This window comes from Symsagittifera roscoffensis, chromosome 8 (genome assembly GCF_963678635.1).
Source record: "Symsagittifera roscoffensis chromosome 8, txSymRosc1.1, whole genome shotgun sequence".
NCBI lineage: Eukaryota > Metazoa > Xenacoelomorpha > Acoela > Convolutidae > Symsagittifera > Symsagittifera roscoffensis.
Window position 1 is genome coordinate 29017718 of NC_087069.1, and position 21794 is coordinate 29039511.

At 36.0% G+C, this 21794-nt stretch overlaps 1 protein-coding gene across 1 annotated transcript in view; it reads left to right on the forward strand.

Moving 5' to 3' along the window:
• The window catches only part of LOC134852796 (uncharacterized), a 46858-nt gene that overhangs the window by 19052 nt on the left and 6012 nt on the right, over nt 1-21794 (forward strand). Inside the window, exons 3-4 of the mRNA XM_063868580.1 lie at nt 13353-13580; nt 15229-15888. Of these exons, the coding sequence (XP_063724650.1) occupies nt 13353-13580; nt 15229-15888 (888 nt within the window). The remainder of the gene's footprint in view (nt 1-13352; nt 13581-15228; nt 15889-21794) is intronic.

A 21794-nucleotide genomic window follows, 5' to 3' on the forward strand; every position in this document is an offset into this window, starting at 1 on the left:
ACATTTTTTCAACGCTCAACTGAATATTTTTTAAGCACAACACTCCTGAGGAGGTGTTTATCGTTTTCAATTCTATAATCATGAAGCTATCCAAAAATGTACCCCTCCTAAATAAAGTTTTATATGCAATGATAAACCTAGTGTAAACTTTGAGGTCGAAATGTTTATAGCTGTATTGAAAAAGAAAAAGCGCCAAAAGGAACTTCATAAATGGCACAAAAAATTCAAACAGTCAGCGTATAGCTTTTATATTCCAAGAAACTTTCTCGGAGTAACAGTGACGAATAATTTTTAAATGGCAAATCTCTTAAAGTATAATTTTTTAAGACTAGGTTGTTTCTGACAAAAAAGAAACCCAGATAATGACATACTTTCTTTCACAAAATCATAAATTTTCATTCGTTTTCTTCACTGCCGTTGAATGTAAGAAATGCTTTGCCTTAATGCAAATAACCACCAGGTCCATCTGATATTCCAGTATGGGCTGCTAATTTTGGATGCAGTCAAATCTACACTCATCCAAGGTACGAATTTTGCACTCCAAACACTGGAAGAAAGCCAAAGTTTTGGGAAAAGAAAGCCAACGTTTTTTCAATTAGGAAAAGATCTTCAAAAGATCCGGCGTCATTTTTTTCGCAAATGACCTAAAGCTCTCTAACAAGCTTAGTCTTGTAGCGTCCAATCTGAATTTGTTGCTTTCTTTTTGTGGACAACCAATTCTCTTCTAATTAATGACAGCTTGACTATCAGTAGCATTAAATTAAACAGGGCTGCGTAGATTAAGTATCTTAGTGTAATACTCCAAGATGACCTTGAATGGGATTCTCACCCTCGAAGCAAACTTGGTAAATGCAATCGTATTTTACAGTTTTTTTGTCGAACGGTGTTCACCGGCTTATTTCTAGACCTTGCTTGGTCGAAGAATTTTGAAGCATTCCAAAACCTCGTCCGTAAATAGGTTTCTGGTGCTGATGATGAAATTTCCAGTTTAAACCGTCTGATTTTTCCACCAAATTGCTAGCTCTTTGTAATGTCTGATGTCATTGCTGTGGAAAATATTTCACTAGAAAACCAATTTAAGTATAGCAAATTAGTTATGCATCAGCTGCTGGTTATACACGTTACTGACGTCATCAAATGTTTAGAATTCGGAAGACTTCGAGTTCAAGACATTTAACGCAAAAGATTTAAATTCTAGTCCTCTTAAAACTATTTCTCCAGAGCTTCGTGTATTGAAATCTGCGCAGCGCTTCAACTGGCCAATGCTTCCATGTGACTCTTACTTCCTTGAAACAACTTCCACGATAATTTTGCTGATGCAAAATTTCATATAGGATAACGTTTACACCTATGCCATAGGCCTTATCTGTGCTAATTGTGGACAACAAAACAACACCGCCTCCCTTTACCTTAAACATTCAAATCAATTCAGAATATATTATCTTTTAGGGGGGGGGGGGTTAGAGACGCCCCCTTTTCCCTCAGTTTTTATGACCACTATATATTAGCTTTGAGGGGTAATGTGCTAAAAAATGCTATTTTTTGGCCATCCTTATCTCTCAGACAACTCGGAACAAAATACAACTCGCAAGGTTTTAAAATTATTTGGAAACCTTAGAGGTTTGGTTTGAGGTCGCCGGTGAGCTCGCTACGCAGCGATAGCCGGCTCTAAATTTCGTACATAGTCCTACCCATCAAAAGAGAAAGAAATAAATTCTGATTCGATCTAGACATACTTCATCCAAATTCAACACGTTTACAAATCAACACCAGAGGGGACACTAAATTGATCATTCGGTCGCCGAATAGTGCCCTAGGAGTTCTGAACATCAATAAGGCATAAGTTAGATTAAGCGAAACTAAATTTCTGGCATCATACCGTCTTTTTGACAGTTAGATTGTTAAATTTCAACATTCAAGCTAATTTTCTATAGATCTAGAGTGCTGTATTATAATGAACTATCACAGTTGTTATAAATCAGTCCAACTGGCGCGACAGACACATCAATTAGACTCGGCTATGCACAGATAAACAGATTATAAGCGATAGGGGGAGGAGATACGTATAGTCGAAGGAGATTTACTGCGTCTATGATTGTAGGGTAATCGGAAAAAATCAAGAGGAATTTTGTCTATATTGAATTACAGTTGATAAGTCTTTAGAATTGCAAAAAGAAACATTTTGTGACCTCCGTAGGAAACTGTTTTAGATAAAAGTTTCCCATAATGTGAAGAGATTTCCTTCTCTGAGCATAGTTATTTACTTGCTATACATTTCATGACTTTAAATTGATCAGAATCTAATCAATTTCATGGAGAATAAATCATAAAAAAATTTTCTATAGCCGTGGAACAGGTAGTGAAAAACGTGTTTTTGTTTTTATTCTTATTGTTTTATTTTTTTTTCAACCAAATCTTATTGTTCTGTTATGATCATCAAAATTAAAATTTCAAAAAAATCGAAAATCGGAATGATAACCGTACAAAAATTGGAAAACAAGTTTTGATTATTCATCTATAAACAATTAATTTACTGTTAAATTTTTCCCTGAGATAGACATCTCAAAAACTGTCGTGGGAATTACGAAAAACAGATAGGTCTAACAATTTTTTCCTGCAATATCAAGATTGGCTGCAATGCATTGAAAGTTGTACATCCGTACACAAAATCCCATTTTGGATGAGGGATCTGTTTTTTTGATTGATAACACTATGAACCTAACCCAAGACGGGACAAAAGGTCTGATTTTTGCAGTTTTTTAGTGTTGTTAGAAGCGTTTCCCTTCGTTATATTTATTGAATTGTTTCATATTAAGAGTTTTTACATTCTTGAGAAGGCGATTGGCCACAGCATTAAAATCACTGTTTAGTATTTCTTGATAATCATCGAGACAAATAAGGGGACTACCGTCAGCGAACGAAAAAGTTTCTGATTTTTTTCCTCTTCTTTTAGATGATTTATAGAAATGAGAAACAATAATGGTCCTAAAGTTAAACCTTGCGGTGCTAGAGTTGAAAGCTAGAACAAACACCATTTATTTGCAGGTTTTTTATGCGATTTGATTAAATATTTTGTATTCAGTCATAATTTTGTAATTCCGGAGTACGGAAGTGGAAGCTTCTTCATCAAGTGTCAAATGTTTTGTCAAAGCGAGGAAAATAGTACAGTTAACTGTTTGATTCGATTTTTTTCCAGTTAACTTCGCAATGCCATCAATTGAATCGTGTTGATTTCTATAATTGAAATGTTTCCTATATATGAACAGAGGTTTTTCGAGGTAATTGTAAAATCTGTTAAACATCGCTCTTTCGAAAGTTTACTGGCTGACAACTCAATGAAACAAGCTGCTTGTCCTTCAGAGTCCTCAAAAGCAAAAGACAGCTCTCAAAAGCAAGAAACAGTTATCAACTCTGATATCAATAGTTTTTGATGTCTAACTTTGAACTTTCTCTATGCATCGGTAGAACATTTGCTTTTGAAAGCTCTGAAGGTCTAGCACCTTGTTTCATTGAATCATTTGCAGTTTTTGGTTTGCTTAGGTAGTTGTTGGATCTCAGCATGACTCGATAGTTTTTTAATGATTTTGTCTTCACCTATGGATTTGTTTTTCATGTTCAAATTTACAGAGCCAATTTTGCTGTTAGTGGCTGAGTGAAACGGTTCAGGTAAACTCAGTTTTAAGTCGGTGTTTGGTGTAGTTGAACAAAGCATGTCTGCTACATTTACAAAAAAGCTGTTGAAGTTATCTGCAATCAGTTCTAATGATTCTCCAAAACATCATTTAGTTATTTATCTTGCCGATTGGCGTTGCTTTTGTTATGATCCTTTTAATACGTTGAAGAGTAGTTAGAATTGACTTCGGTCAACAATTCATTTCATGAGTTTAATCATTTATTGACTCTTTGAAACCTCTATATCTGGTTCTGACCAGATATAGAGAACTTTGTTCACGACCTGTGTTGCTCAAATTTAGCGATTTTTTGTCCTGTGATGACAAGTTACGATTCAACCTATTTTTTTTTGCTTATTAAGTTCTTAATTTTTGTTAGATAACAGTTGTGGATAGTTGTTTTCTGATGACATTTTGTTGTCGAACCAAAGTTAGCGACAACTTTGATATTTTTATATGATTCAGTTAAATTTTTTGTAGGCTGCGACTTCTATAAATCACGCATTAGTGCGGAATGGTATTTTTGGTCTCGAGCTGCCGAATGAAGAAACCTGATTTACCTTATAAGAACTGATTTGCTTTGACATCGTATGCTATCTACTTCAAATTTGATCACGACTGGATAATGATCTGGAAATTTTCATATGATAAAACTCCGTCTGATTCCTGTATAGTTTTGACTTCATTATTACATTGCAACTGAACACACCCTTCTCGAGTCCTTTTTTAACCAAGTTTCTGTTAGTGTTATTTTTAATGGTGACTCAAGACTATATAACTGCTTCTAAATCTTCACAATGTTTTACTAAAGATATTGCATTGACAAGTAGCGCATCAATGCAAGCTTTAAATGAGTTCGATCTTGTTTCCTTTTGTATTAGAAAAGTCCTTCTTTCGTCCAAGCATTTTCTAAGTTATGATTAGTTTTCATCATATTGAAGAACTTTGCGCGGGCAACAGTATTCTCTTCAAATCTCTGGCGTGCTTGTGCTCCTCGTTATCTTTTAGCTTTTCTTGTTTTCCAGAAGCGTAATCGTTGAAGATCGTCGCAAGAATTGGAGAATCATTGGCCTTGTTTGTTGATTGTGACATTTTGTTGTCGAACCAAAGTTAGCGACAACTTTGATATTTTTATATGATTCAGTTAAATTTTTTGTAGGCTGCGACTTCTATAAATCACGCATTAGTGCGGAATGGTATTTTTGGTCTCGAGCTGCCGAATGAAGAAACCTGTTATACCTTATAAGAACTGATTTGCTTTGACATCGTATGCTATCTACTTCAATTTTGATCACGACTGGATAATGATCTGGAAATTTTCATATGATAAAACTCCGTCTGATTCCTGTATAGTTTTGACTTCATTATTACATTACAACTGAACACACCCTTCTCGAGTCCTTTTTTAACCAAGTTTCTGTTAGTGTTATTTTTAATGGTGACTCAAGACTATATAACTGCTTCTAAATCTTCACAATGTTTTACTAAAGATATTGCATTGACAAGTAGCGCATCAATGCAAGCTTTGAATGAGTTCGATCTTGTTTCCTTTTGTATTAGAAAAGTCCTTCTTTCGTCCAAGCATTTTCTAAGTTATGATTAGTTTTCATCATATTGAAGAACTTTGCGCGGGCAACAGTATTCTCTTCAAATCTCTGGCGTGCTTGTGCTCCTCGTTATCTTTTAGCTTTTCTTGTTTTCCAGAAGCGTAATCGTTGAAGATCGTCGCAAGAATTGGAGAATCATTGGCCTTGTTTGTTGATTGCACGCTGGAAAAATTGAGGAGTGATCGTTCATTGGTATTTGACTGCTGCATTTTGGACCAGTTTCGAGAACTGGTCTCCTTCCAGGATACTTTCTAGCAGGCTGTCATTGAAATTTTTTGTCTCTTTTCAATAGCAGTTTGGTCTTGTAAATGTTCATTTAGAGGAGGCGCTGTAAGAGTTAGCGTTTCTGATGATACATTGTCCTTTAGCGCGCTTTTCTCATTTCGTTGACAATACACTGTAATAGGCTGTAATTAATAATTATTTTACGGCTAGGAAAAAAATAAAGGACTGAAAACAAACGATAATAAAATCAATTCAAATCAATGGAAAGAGCTCACTAGTGGTACCTAGAAAGGTACTAGCGTCGAACCTTCTCACTAAGAGAAGAAGCAAACAAAAGCTTCAGAAATGTGATGGCTGAGGAAGCACCGGCGGCTCAAGGTTTCCGTTTTTGTGGGCAGCAGAGTGACAATAGCAAACACCAGCACACTCGATTTCTTCCAAATGACCAGCACGATCTATTTCAGAAGTGAAGAATTTTTTTCTTGAATACTTTTCATAGAGTTAGGTGGAAAGTTGTTAAGATGCACGATGTCTCTCTTTAAGTGCTCTCTTTTGTCAATTGAATGTGATAAGCCTCTAAATATACAGTCAGAACTGATGCGCAATATCTTCAGATGGTGCAGTAGATGGCTGATCGCCGTCATCAAGGTCGTTTTCTTTCCGCCCATGAAACATACAATAAATCGTATTGAACAAAAGATGGCGCGAGATTGTAGACGTGTCCATTTTTCCTCCGGGCAGGGAAACAATATTGAAATCCGGAAAGGATCGAAACCGTCCTTGGGAATCCGCAATCAACAGATACTTCTGAGATAGTTTGAAGGTGTGGTATCTCGTACAAGTAGCTTGCTGTAAAATCTGTCCATTGAGAGCCTTCATATATCATAATCATTACTATTTAGTAAGTTTATCAAAACAATACGGCTCACCACAATTTATCGCCAAAAATAATTTTGTCCAGCCACTCTGTTGGCAAGCTCGCAGCGAGTTGTCTTTTCATGCATATTTTCGTTTTTGCATTAGTTGTCGTATTACAAATTTGGTCGACCTGTGAAAAAATCGAGACTAATTGAAAATGCTCCCTAGAAAAAACCCTAGATAGGCCCGAGACCTCTGCTAGTTATGACTGCTTGTGCTCTAAAAGATATTGATATAATGAGCTCGAAATTAAAAAGTTGTATCATCTGTGATTGTTTTCGCAAAATAATAGGGCTAGGAAAGTTGGTAAATTTGAATAACAAATATGCTTTTTTATCAATTTTCTGTTAAATTGAAACGTAGGTGGCAATTTTTCAAAGCTTTCAATCTTTAAGTTGAATTGAGACTTGTTTTTCAATCCAATTTTCAAGTTTGTAGACAGGACATAACACTTCTCACTATTAGGATACGAGACTACTTTGTTGTTGTTGTTGTTGTTGTTGTTGTTGTTGTTGTTGTAGCAGCTTCTGATTGAATTAGAGAGCTAATTTATGTTTGAGAGATTGAGTTAAGGAAATATTGTTCCTGTCTGGTCATGTTGGTTTTGTCTCGTTCAATCTATCATGGCAGCTCCACCAGGGTCTCTAGCGTCAAAACCAGCGTATAAGGGTACAGCGTGCTTGCGCTGGTGACGACACCTTCCTTCTGTATAGCACACTCAAGAGGGAGGTTTTGATGTGTTATGAAACCCGTTTTAAGGGACAAGTTTTTCTGTGTGCGGAGAAGCGAGTGAAACTCTATGCCCGATTCAAGCAGGCAGTTTTTGTTAGTGGGGAGAAACGAGAAAAATTCCCGTTACGTGGGGTTATGTGATTAGCTGCAGATGTTTGGCAGCATCAGGATTCTTCCATAGGCTCTCGATGGTAAGTGAGGTTGGGTGTACCCGGCAGTCAAACAGATGATCGGTGGTGTGTGGTCCTATGATTTAGTCCTCTTAAAACTATTTCTCCAGAGCTTCGTGTATTGAAATCTGCGCAGCGCTTCAACTGGCCAATGCTTCCATGTGACTCTTACTTCCTTGAAACAACTTCCACGATAATTTTGCTGATGCAAAATTTCATATAGGATAACGTTTACACCTATGCCATAGGCCTTATCTGTGCTAATTGTGGACAACAAAACAACACCGCCTCCCTTTACCTTAAGCATTCAAATCAATTCAGAATATATTATCTTTTAGGGGGGGGGGGTTAGAGACGCCCCCTTTTCCCTCAGTTTTTATGACCACTATATATTAGCTTTGAGGGGTAATGTGCTAAAAAATGCTATTTTTTGGCCATCCTTATCTCTCAGACAACTCGGAACAAAATACAACTCGCAAGGTTTTAAAATTATTTGGAAACCTTAGAGTTTTGGTTTGAGGTCGCCGGTGAGCTCGCTACGCAGCGATAGCCGGCTCTAAATTTCGTACATAGTCCTACCCATCAAAAGAGAAAGAAATAAATTCTGATTCGATCTAGACATACTTCATCCAAATTCAACACGTTTACAAATCAACACCAGAGGGGACACTAAATTGATCATTCGGTCGCCGAATAGTGCCCTAGGAGTTCTGAACATCAATAAGGCATAAGTTAGATTAAGCGAAACTAAATTTCTGGCATCATACCGTCTTTTTGACAGTTAGATTGTTAAATTTCAACATTCAAGCTAATTTTCTATAGATCTAGAGTGCTGTATTATAATGAACTATCACAGTTGTTATAAATCAGTCCAACTGGCGCGACAGACACATCAATTAGACTCGGCTATGCACAGATAAACAGATTATAAGCGATAGGGGGAGGAGATACGTATAGTCGAAGGAGATTTACTGCGTCTATGATTGTAGGGTAATCGGAAAAAATCAAGAGGAATTTTGTCTATATTGAATTACAGTTGATAAGTCTTTAGAATTGCAAAAAAAAACATTTTGTGACCTCCGTAGGAAACTGTTTTAGATAAAAGTTTCCCATAATGTGAAGAGATTTCCTTCTCTGAGCATAGTTATTTACTTGCTATACATTTCATGACTTTAAATTGATCAGAATCTAATCAATTTCGTGGAGAATAAATCATAAAAAATTTTCTATAGCCCTGGAACAGGTAGTGAAAAACGTGTTTTTGTTTTTATTCTTGTTTTATTTTTTTTGAACCAAACCTTATTGTTCTGTTATGATCATCAAAATTAAAATTTCAAAAAAAATCGGAATGATAACCGTACAAAAATTGGAAAACAAGTTTTGATTATTCATCTATAAACAATTAATTTACTGTTAAAATTTTCCCTGAGACAGACATCTCAAAAACTGTCGTGGGAATTACGAAAAACAGATAAGTCTAACAATTTTTTCCTGCAATATCAAGATTGGCTGCAATGCATTGAAAGTTTTACATCCGTACACAAAGTCCCATTATGGATGAGGGATATGATTTTTGATTGATAATACTATGAACCTAACCCAAGACGGGACAAAAGGTCTGATTTTTGCAGTTTTTTAGTGTTGTTAGAAGCGTTTCCCTTCGTTATATTTATTAAATTGTTTCATATTTAGAGTTTTTACGTTCTTTAGAAGGCGATTGGCCACAGCATTGAAGTCACTGTTTAGTATTTCTTGATAATCATCGAGACAAATAAGGGGACTACCGTCAGCGAACGAAAAAGTTTCTGATTTTTTTCCTCTTCTTTTAGATGATTTATAGAAATGAGAAACAATAATGGTCCTAAAGTTAAACCTTGCGGTGCTAGAGTTGAAAGCTAGAACAAACACCATTTATTTGCAGGTTTTTTATGCGATTTGATTAAATATTTTGTATTCAGTCATAATTTTGTAATTCCGGAGTACGGAAGTGGAAGCTTCTTCATCAAGTGTCAAATGTTTTTTCAAAGCGAGGAAAATAGTAGAGTTAACTGTTTGATTCGATTTTTTTCCAGTTAGCTTCGCAATGCCATCAATTGAATCGTGTTGATTTCTATAATTGAAATGTTTCCTATTTATGAACAGAGGTTTTTCGAGGTAATTGTAAAATCTGTTAAACATCGCTCTTTCGAAAGTTTACTGGCTGACAACTCAATGAAACAAGCTGCTTACCCTTCAGAGTCCTCAAAAGCAAAAGACAGCTCTCAAAAGCAAGAAACAGTTATCAACTCTGATATCAATAGTTTTTGATGTCTAACTTTGAACTTTCTCTATGCATCGGTAGAACATTGGCTTTTGAGAGCTCTGAAGGTCTAGCACCTTGTTTCATTGAATCATTTGCAGTTTTTGGTTTACTCTGGTAGTTGTTGTATCTCAGCATGACTCGATAGTTTTTAAATGATTTTATCTTCACCTATGGATTTGTTTTTCATGTTCAAGTTTACAGAGTGAAACGGTTCAGATAAACTCAGTTTTAAGTCGGTGTTTGGTGTAGTTGAACAAAGCGTGTCTGCTACATTTACAAAAAAGCTGTTGAAGTTATCTGCAATCAGTTCTAATGATTCTCCAAAACATCATTTAGTTATTTATCTTGCCGATTGGCGTTGCTTTTGTTATGATCCTTTTAATACGTTGAAGAGTCGTTAGAATTGACTTCGGTCAACAATTCATTTCATGAGTTTAATCATTTATTGACTCTTTGAAACCTCTATATCTGGTTGTGACCAGATATAGAGAACTTTGTTCCTGACCTGTGTTGCTCAAATTTAGCGATTTTTTGTGCTGTGATGACAAGTTACGATTCAACCTATTTTTTTTGCTTATTAAGTTCTTAATTTTTGTTAGATAACAGCTGTGGATAGTTGTTTTCTGATGACATTTTGTTGTCGAACCAAAGTTAGCGACAACTTTGATATTTTGATATGATTCAGTTAAATTTTCAGTTTAGAAGATAAGCATAGCATGATAAAACTCCGTCTAACTTCGTATAGTTTTGACTTCCGTATTACATTGCAACTGAACACACCCTCCTCGAGCCCGTGGTTTCGAGACAATCAAAATCACGGGCAAGTACATCTATAGCAATAGAGTACGCATTTTCCTTTTTTAACCAAGTTTCTGTTAGTGTTATTCTTAATGGTGACTCAAGACTCTACAGCTGCTTCTAAATCTTCACAATGTTTTACTGAAGATATTGCATTGACAAGTAGCGCATAAATGCAAGCTTTGAATGAGTTCGATCTTGTTTCCTTTTGTATTAAAAAAGTCCTTCTTTCGTCCAAGCGTTTTCTAAGTTATGGTTAGTTTTCATCATATTGAAGAACTTTACGCGGGCAACAGTAATGTCTTCAGAACTCTGGCGTGCTTGTGCTCCTCCTTATCTTTACGCTTTTCTTGTTTTCCAGAAGCGTAATCGTTGAAGATCGTCGCAAAATTTGGAGAATCATTGGCCTTGTTTGTTGATTTCACGCTGGAAAAATTGAGGAGTGATCGTTCATTGGTATTTGGCTGCTGCATTTTGGACCAGTATCGAGAACTAGTCTCCTTCCAGGATACTTTCTAGCAGGCTGCCATAGAACTTTTTTGTCTCTTTTCAATAGCAGTTTGGTCTTGTAAATGTTCATTTAGAGGAGGCGCTGTAATAGTTAGCGTTTCTGATGATACATTGTCCTGTAGCGCGCTTTTCTCATTTCGTTGACAATACACTGTAATAGGCTGTAATTAATAATTATTTTACGGCTAGGAAAAAAAATAAAGGATTGAAAACAAACGATAATAAAATCAATTCAAATCAATGGAAAGAGCTCACTAGTGGTACCTAGAAAGGTACTAGCATCGAACCTTCTCACTAAGAGAAGAAGCAAACAAAAGCTTCAGAAATGTGATGGTTGAGGAAGCACCGGCGGCTCAAGGTTTCCGTTTTAGTGGGCAGCAGAGTGACAATAGCAAACACCAGCACACTCGATTTCTTCCAAATGACCAGCACGATCTATTTCAGAAGTGTAGAATTTTTTTCTTGAATACTTTTCATAGAGTTAGATGGAAAGTTGTTAAGATGCACGATGTCTCTCTTTAAGTGCTCTCTTTTGTCAATTGAATGTGATAAGCCTCTAAATATACAGTCAGAACTGATGCGCAATATCTTCAGATGGTGCAGTAGATGGCTGATCGCCGTCATCAAGGTCGTTTTCTTTCCGCCCATGAAACATACAATAAATCGTATTGAACAAAAGATGGCGCGAAATTGTAGACGTGTCTATTTTTCCTCCGGGCAGGGAAACAATATTGAAATCCGGAAAGGGAATCCGCAATCAACGGATACTTCTGAGATAGTTTGAAGTGTGGTATCTCGTACAAGTAGCTTGCTGTAAAGTCTGTCCATTGAGAGCCTTCATATATCATAATCATTACTATTTAGTAAGTTTATCAAAACAATACGGCTCACCACAATTTATCGCCAAAAATAATTTTGTCCAGCCCCTCTGTTGGCAAGCTCGCAGCGAGTTGTCTTTTCATGCATTTTTTGTTTTTGCATTAGTTGTCGTATTACGAATTTGGTCGACCTGTGAAAAAAATCGAGACTAATGAAAATGCTCCCTCGAAAAAACCCTAGATACGCCCGAGACCTCTGCTAATTATGACTGCTTATGCTCTAAAAGGTATTGATATAATGAGCTCGAAATTAAAAAGATGTATCATCTGTGATTGTTTTCGCAAAATAATAGGGTTCGGAAAGTTGGTAAATTTGAATAACAAATATGCTTTTTTAATCAGTTTTCTGTTAAATTGAAACGTAGGTGGCGATTATTCAAAGCTTTCAATCCTTAAGTTGAAGGATTCTGATTGAATTAGAGAGCTAATTTATGTTTGAGAGATTGAGAGAAAGAGAGTTAAGGAAATATTGTTCCTGTCTGGTCATGTTGGTTTTGTCTCGTTCAGTCTATCATGGCAGTTCCACCAGGGTCTCTAGCGTCGAAACCGGCGTAGAAGGGTACAGCGTGCTTGTGCTGGTGACGACACCTTCCTTCTGTATAGCACACTCAAGAGGGAGGTTTTGATGTGTTATGAAACCCGTTTTAAGGGACAAGTTTTTCTGTGTGCGGAGAAGCGAGTGAAACTCTATGCCCGATTCAAGCAGGCAGTTTTTGTTAGTGGGGAGAAACGAGAAAAATTCCCGTTACGTGGGGTTATGTGATTAGCTGCAGATGTTTGTCAGCTTCAGGATTCTTCCATAGGCTCTCGATGGTAAGTGAGGTTGGGTATACCCGGCAGTCAAACAGATGATCGGTGGTGTGTGGTCCTATGTAGCAAATTGGGCAGACGTAGGGTGTTTTGTTGTTTAGCCTGCGGTGGTAGCTGGCGAGGTGAATTGTACATCTCTTGGGGCGAACTACATTCCTTTGTAGTTTGCGTTAGCGTGTGGATGATAAACTGAAGAAAAAATATTCAATCAAAAATTGAGGGAAAAAAATCTTTTTTCTATTATTTCGTCAATTTTTCAGACAGAAAATTTTAATTGGCCTCAAATGCAGTCGGAACATTCAGGGCTCCGCATTTTACTAGCTATATTCGCTGTGCCATATATGAACGCATGTTCTGTCTGGCGATTGTTATAAAAGGACGTGAAAGGAGTGTAATCCAATCAGCTAGGGCCTAATGATTAAAGCAAGTGACCGTTAGCCGCGAGGTTCCGATGTTCAAATCCAGTAGTGTTCAAAAGAATTGTAGTTCGATTTGCAATTGATTCTTTTTTAGTTAAAAATCAGTTATGTGCTATGACGTTGCGAAAGTTGTTTCGAATCACCGCCGAAACGCAGTCTTTTGCACCCGTATTTTAGTCGGCCGTTTTTTGATATTTCTTGAGTTCTAGAGCTCTTGCAGTTTTTGTTGCTAGTCTTTGCATAAATCAGCTTGAGTTATTAGTAACAATTATGAGTAACCAATGAAACAGTGTTGCAAGAAAACTCCTTAAGATGCATCGAGACATTGGTGATGGATTTGCTAATGAAGGCGAAGAAGATGGCGGATCCTGTGAAACAGATCATCTGTCTAGGGTGTGGATACAGCACCTTCTTCATGCGACTGAAGGAGGACGGCTTCATTCACATCCACAAGGGAGTTGACAAGTACATCGAAGTGGAGTTGAAGGATATTCTGGTGGACAAGAAACGAATAATGGAGAGAAATAAACTCATCAAGAAGTCACATCATCAGTTTCCACGCCATGAGAGTTAGTTGCATAAATTGTGAAAGTTATTCGTTTTTGTAACTTCTATGACCTTTTAGCTGCATTGACTTTGAAGCAAATATTTTTGTGGATGTTTTTAAGAGTCGCTGAACGTACTCTTATATAGGTCTTGGTGATTTTTTTTGTTTTATTTTTTCAGGAAAAGTCTTTAAATTTGTTCAAGCTCAATTTAACTTTTTCGCTTTGATTTCTTTTTAAGTTCAGTTTATTTTGTTTGTTAAAATGACGGTAAACTTGACTATCGAACAGCCAAAGTGTAAAGGTCACGTATAACGTGATCGACTTACTGTCCGTTGGGGACCCACCTTTTACCAGACCGACCTTTTACCAGAAAAGTTATAACAGACTTTTTACCAGACTTGATAAACAAATTTGATTGGCAGATGCAATGACGCCGTTTAGTCTGGCTGGAGACAATGATTTCACTGTCTCTCAACAAAGTTTTGTTTCTTCTAACCGCTTCCTTTTCCAATATTTCTCTAATTTTAACTTATACTAATTGAGTTATTGCAGTGGTCTGGTAAAAGGGCAGTCTGGTAAAAAGGTCGGTCTGGTAAAAGACCTAGCCACCTGCCCGTTGTCTAATTTTAGTTCATGAAATTTTCGTATATACAAAGAAATTCATTCAATAGATAATTAGCTTCCGTTTTAACCTGAACTTTTTCATATTCATTATGTTGCAGCTGTTAAAGCGATTTGTATCTAGTAATAAAGATTATTGGTGATAGAATTTGTTCAGTTTGATATTACCTTTTCAATTGCTTTGAATCTTAAAAATATCTACCGTTGCAAGTAAAAACAGCCATGGAAACTTTTTAAAAAGCAGTTCAAGTTCACAAGTTAATAAAAGCTGACTTCATACGTTTTTAAACTGACCGAAACAACTAGCACAAACACCCTTTTTTGTGTGGTGTGATAAGAAAATTAGACGATAGCTTAAGCTATAAGTAAAGCAAGTATAATCTACTACGGTTGCGCTCGAATATGAAAAACAAATAGTACTATATTTTTTTTCTATTTTTTTTTTGCGAAATTTACTTTCGATTTAAAAAAAAAAACATTTTACTGCCAAAAAAGCGCTAAGAAAAGCTCCGAAATTTAGTTGTATTGGAGTAGTACTGGTCGTTTTATATCACCTACTCGATCGAAATGAGACTCTAAAAGTAAACATTTTAAACCGGGTTTTTTGGGAGTTTTTTTGAATTTCGATCGAAGGCCGACTGAAAGAGCTCTCTTCTGATATATCATTCGATCCACCCTGATGATTATTTGTTTAACCTGATTATGCGTATAAAAAGTTTTTAAAAATAAAAACACCCGAAAACAAAGTTCCTCCCCATTTAGTGATTGGAACTAAAAACGATTTCAAATAGGGTTTTACATGATGATCGATGAGTTATTCGCAAAGATTTATAAGCTAAACAGTTTGATATTCATAAATCCGATAAGTATACAAAAGGTTTCATCAAAATTTTCATGCAGATTTTTTAAACCAAAATGAGCGCTCGGTCAATTTATGCGCCAAAAATAAAGGTATTTTCTAGTTTTTTTTTTAAATTAATTTTGATCATTTAATTAAAATGAATGAAAACTGATGAAAGAAAAGACAAAGACATCTACCAAATGATAGCTGCCGACTTCAAAGCAGTCCGTAGCAACCTGTTCAAAGAGCTCATCAACCATGCGCCGACTGAAAGGCCGACGATCATTATAGCCGACTGCTCTTTAATATTCACGCCTTCACGACACAGCGATAAAATCTTGAAACATATTGCCGATCTATACACTAGCTGCTATTGTGTTATGGTCGAACCTTTCAATATGTACGATGTTTTCGGACATTTTGTGATGAAGTACTTTCGCGACTATCATTTGCCGTTAGAATCGCCAATGCGTTACAGTTCTTTGAATCAAATTAAAGCCAGGATTCAACCGCTTTTCGAGAAGGTAATTACTGTAGAACTTAAACATGCTGCACGTCAGTGTATAAGTAAGAAGCTTTATCACAAGCTGCAGAAATATGACTTGTTTAACGAATACGAAGAATTGTTCCATCTCAATTCACACATAGCTCTCTCGTTGACGTCTAAAGGTCTGGACATTCCGGACTTGATCACTGGAATAGGTGGGAATATGTGCCAGTGTTGCTCGTCGCTGGGAGATGTGGAGTTTTCCTCATTTATCAGCAAGATTCCTGTGTCATTCGAAGTTAGAATGGACTACTGTCTGTTTAGACACTCTTCCATGTTCAGTGCCAATAAGTGAGTTCATCTCTTTTTACAGTTCTTTTATCGCTTTTCCTTTTTTATTTAGAGAAATTCATGTGCTTACCAGTGTCCAGGTGTTTATGTTCTATCTATTGAAAAATGTTGTCCAAAATTGTTGGAAATTAACCAATCCAAGATTTTCTTAATTTACTCGTTTTTTGGCTTAGCTTACATTTTATCGGCTTAGTCGCCTCTTATTGGGTCGTTCGAATGGTGAAAAGTGTTTTAATGCGTGTTAGAGGGCTCTAAAATTTTTCCTAAAAAGTCTTTTCGACTAACTTACGGCTTCGGATATTTTGTTACGAAAATAATTCAAGGCTGGCAGTTTTGTTTTTCACTTTTTTAACTCAAAATGAAGTGCATTCAAGAAAAACCGCCGAAATTTGGAAACAAGTTTTTTGGCTTAAGCAACTTGTAACATTTTCTGTCGGCTAGATTGTCATGTTGTCTGCGTTGTATCGCAAGTGTTTCGACTTGTGACCTTTTTTGCCTGCTAGCTCGGCGTGCTAGGTTTTTGTCTTTGTTTGATTTTTAAGAGTAATAAACGTAGTGAGCACTCTTATATAGGTCTTGGTGATTTATTTCAGAAAAAAGTCTAAAATTATTTCACGCAAATTTTGATTTTTCGCGGTTCAACTTTCGATTTTTTTTGTTTACTTCAATTCCTTTATTTACACTTGCAAGCTTGCGAATAAACGTGTTCAACTCGCAAATAAAAGTGTTCATTATTTGGTGGCACTTGTGCTATAATCACGATCTATAGCATTGATAGTATCTGTTCTCTGTTTTACCTGAGGCTAGTGTTTGTGATTAGTTATGTGTTCGTGGCTGAGTGTTTAGTTTGTGAGATTCATGTTCTCTAGGTCGCCATTGCTTGCAGATCGAATCCGAGACCTAGCCGAGTTTTTACTAATTCGAGGCTTATTTCTATTTTTAATGCACTTTGTAGAGCTGATTTTTTATCATTGATTTTATCATTGATCCAGCACAAATTTTATCATTGATCCAGTTTTCTCAAATTGTAGATATTTCATCAAAAAAAGTGCCCAGCATAAATTTTTCTAGAAATTCAAAGAGATTTGAGAGCATATATTTTTTCTTCAACATTCAAAAATTTAAGTTTTTTCAAAAACAGCAGTTTTTTCTGTTTCCTTGTTTTCATTACTCTTTTCAACTGCTGTCAGTTGGCTATGTTTTTTCAGTTTCATTTTTATTTGACATGCATATTAGTTAAATATTTACACAAGTAGTTTTAGTACCAGAGTACTGTTTTATAAATTTACCTTGCAGATTTCCTTGTTTTGCTTTAGCTTTTGTTTACTGCTCGAGTTCCCTTCTGTAATTCAAATAGAATAAGATCAGGGACGGATTTAGGGGGGGGGGGGGCAATATAAACTAGTTTTGCGGGGGAGCGCGCGCCAAAACAACGCGATTTTTTTGTCAAAATTTTCCAAAGTGCCTAAAAACACCTGTTTTGGCCTGTTTTTTTTTTTAAAGATTTTGCCTGCAGCGCAGCAATTTGGCCATAATAGGAACAAAACGGTGCTTGGGAGAGTTCGAAAGTTCAATAAGATCCCCCACTCGATAAACTCCTAGATCCGCCCCCCTAATTCAATACTGCTCTTATTTGATGTACATTGAGCTGTTGTAGCTGAGTAGTTAAAGACACGTGGCTCTTTATCGTCAGCAAGTACCTATTTCAGGCCAGAAAGGCCTAGTTCGAATACCGTACTACTGGTTTTTTTTATTTTTACAAATTTTAAAGCTCTTGTTTTTACTTGTGATTGCAAAGTTCAGCTTCGCCTGTGATTTAACAACTGAACATAGTTTTGTTCCTGGGGTAGTTGGATTTTGGCTTGAGTTTTCTTCATGCAAATCAAATGTTAAAAATAGCCGTCAACTGTGGTGGAGTACTATAAGAGAAATTTGCCACTTCAACATACCTGCCCTCCCCCGTCACGCTTTTTTCAATACAGGGGTTGAAGGTAGTTAAGACTAGATAATGTTTTGTTTTTGTGATCCAATTTATGAGTTCCAGTATTCACTCTGTCTCGCCTAAAACTTTTTTTTACTTGAGGTGTATTTTGTCATCTGGCGTACTAGTTATGATGTTAAAGCATTTTTTTTGAAGAATTCTCGTCGAACATTTGATTGATCCTTTTTAAGATTGCTTTTTTGTTTGGATTGTTTCTTTTCAGTTTTTCGCGGTAACATGTTAATATTATAGACATGTTTTGGAACTTTAAGCTTCGCTTAAAGTGATCATTCGCAAAAGTGCGCCTGCAAAATTTCTGGAAATCTTGTCTTAGGACAAATTTTTCTCTTTGAAGGTTTTTAGCAGGAAAGGAAATGTATAGAGTATAAGGTAATCTTGGCTGATTATAATACGTTTTGTTGCAATTTTTACAGTTCACAAGCGATGTCTAGTGATATATTACGAAATTAGTAGTAGCTGAAGCTTAATCATGTTTACAAGTCAATTAATTGTTCTCGGGGATTTTGGATGAAATCTAAGTCATTTTTTGACTAAATTCGGTTTCCTCTGTCAGTTTTGAGCTTCAAGGTACTACAATTGAGAAATAGCGGTTAAGCGTAGTTCAGATGTTTTTTTATGAAACTTCTGACGTTGAAATCAAGTCTTTCAAACCACGTTAAAAACCTTTGGCGCGCAGGTGTGAATATTTTGAGTCTAGGAAAATATTTGATTTGGATTTTCTGTTTCATTGCAATTCGAGTTTTTTTGTTTGAGACTTTGAGTCAATGTTTAGCTGCACAGTAAAACTAAAGCAGCATACGAAACTAAGGCATATTGAAGCAGAAAAAGTTGTATGAAAAATCGATCTATTTTTTGAACCGTAAATTGAGAATATTTGTTAAATTGAATTGAACTAAATGGACTGCTGAATGAATTTAATCCTGAAATATCTGTGCTCTTATTTTCAGTTCGTTCGGTCTCTTTTTTGTTCTGTCTACTTGAATACGTCGTTTTTTTTTTACTTTTTACTTGGAAGTAAATTTTTTTTTATGTATGACGCATTAAAGGCAAATTACACTGAAGACGAACTGAAATTACACCGCGAAAATGAAGATTTTCTTCTATGGTTTTTATTTGTGATCATTCGCCCAGCGCAATCGAAATACCCAGTGATTCAATTTTCCTAAATTTTTCTTCTTGTCTCTTGATATTTCAAGAGATGCAATGTGGTATTTCTTCACGTAAATCCAAAGTTTGAGGGGGAAAAAATGTTTTTTTTTATTATTTTAATGAGTGCAATGAACTGACTGACACCTACCAGTTGGTTCTTGGTTATATTTTGGCGTTTTCCGTGAAGGTTGATACGCTCAAAAAGCGTCTTTCTTATTATTTTAATGAGTGCAATGAACTGACTGACACCTACCAGTTGGTTCTTGGTTATATTTTTGGCGTTTTCCGTGAAGGTTGATACGCTCAAAAAGCGTCTTTCTTATTATTTTAATGAGTGCAATGAACTGACTGACACCTACCAGTTGGTTCTTGGTTATATTTTGGCGTTTTCCGTGAAGGTTGATACGCTCAAAAAGCGTCTTTCTTATTATTTTAATGAGTGCAATGAACTGACTGACACCTACCAGTTGGTTCTTGGTTATATTTTTGGCGTTTTCCGTGAAGGTTGATACGCTCAAAAAGCGTCTTTCTTATTATTTTAATGAGTGCAATGAACTGACTGACACCTACCAGTTGGTTCTTGGTTATATTTTGGCGTTTTCCGTGAAGGTTGATACGCTCAAAAAGCGTCTTTCTTATTATTTTAATGAGTGCAATGAACTGACTGACACCTACCAGTTGGTTCTTGGTTATATTTTGGCGTTTTCCGTGAAGGTTGATACGCTCAAAAAGCGTCTTTCTTATTATTTTAATGAGTGCAATGAACTGACTGAGAGCACAAATTTTATCATTGATCCAGTTTTCTCAAATTGTAGATATTTCATCAAAAAAAGTGCCCAGCATAAATTTTTCTAGAAATTCAAAGAGATTTGAGAGCATATATTTTTTCTTCAACATTCAAAAATTTAAGTTTTTTCAAAAACAGCAGTTTTTTCTGTTTCCTTGTTTTCATTACTCTTTTCAACTGCTGTCAGTTGGCTATGTTTTTTCAGTTTCATTTTTATTTGACATGCATATTAGTTAAATATTTACACAAGTAGTTTTAGTACCAGAGTACTGTTTTATAAATTTACCTTGCAGATTTCCTTGTTTTGCTTTAGCTTTTGTTTACTGCTCGAGTTCCCTTCTGTAATTCAAATAGAATAAGATCAGGGACGGATTTAGGGGGGGGGGCAATATAAACTAGTTTTGCGGGGGAGCGCGCGCCAAAACAACGCGATTTTTTTGTCAAAATTTTCCAAAGTGCCTAAAAACACCTGTTTTGGCCTGTTTTTTTTTAAAGATTTTGCCTGCAGCGCAGCAATCTGGCCATAATAGGAACAAAACGGTGCTTGGGAGAGTTCGAAAGTTCAATAAGATCCCCCACTCGATAAACTCCTAGATCCGCCCCCCTAATTCAATACTGCTCTTATTTGATGTACATTGAGCTGTTGTAGCTGAGTAGTTAAAGACACGTGGCTCTTTATCGTCAGCAAGTACCTATTTCAGGCCAGAAAGGCCTAGTTCGAATACCGTACTACTGGTTTTTTTTATTTTTACAAATTTTAAAGCTCTTGTTTTTACTTGTGATTGCAAAGTTCAGCTTCGCCTGTGATTTAACAACTGAACATAGTTTTGTTCCTGGGGTAGTTGGATTTTGGCTTGAGTTTTCTTCATGCAAATCAAATGTTAAAAATAGCCGTCAACTGTGGTGGAGTACTATAAGAGAAATTTGCCACTTCAACATACCTGCCCTCCCCCGTCACGCTTTTTTCAATACAGGGGTTGAAGGTAGTTAAGACTAGATAATGTTTTGTTTTTGTGATCCAATTTATGAGTTCCAGTATTCACTCTGTCTCGCCTAAAACTTTTTTTTACTTGAGGTGTATTTTGTCATCTGGCGTACTAGTTATGATGTTAAAGCATTTTTTTTGAAGAATTCTCGTCGAACATTTGATTGATCCTTTTTAAGATTGCTTTTTTGTTTGGATTGTTTCTTTTCAGTTTTTCGCGGTAACATGTTAATATTATAGACATGTTTTGGAACTTTAAGCTTCGCTTAAAGTGATCATTCGCAAAAGTGCGCCTGCAAAATTTCTGGAAATCTTGTCTTAGGACAAATTTTTCTCTTTGAAGGTTTTTAGCAGGAAAGGAAATGTATAGAGTATAAGGTAATCTTGGCTGATTATAATACGTTTTGTTGCAATTTTTACAGTTCACAAGCGATGTCTAGTGATATATTACGAAATTAGTAGTAGCTGAAGCTTAATCATGTTTACAAGTCAATTAATTGTTCTCGGGGATTTTGGATGAAATCTAAGTCATTTTTTGACTAAATTCGGTTTCCTCTGTCAGTTTTGAGCTTCAAGGTACTACAATTGAGAAATAGCGGTTAAGCGTAGTTCAGATGTTTTTTATGAAACTTCTGACGTTGAAATCAAGTCTTTCAAACCACGTTAAAAACCTTTGGCGCGCAGGTGTGAATATTTTGAGTCTAGGAAAATATTTGATTTGGATTTTCTGTTTCATTGCAATTCGAGTTTTTTTGTTTGAGACTTTGAGTCAATGTTTAGCTGCACAGTAAAACTAAAGCAGCATACGAAACTAAGGCATATTGAAGCAGAAAAAGTTGTATGAAAAATCGATCTATTTTTTGAACCGTAAATTGAGAATATTTGTTAAATTGAATTGAACTAAATGGACTGCTGAATGAATTTAATCCTGAAATATCTGTGCTCTTATTTTCAGTTCGTTCGGTCTCTTTTTTGTTCTGTCT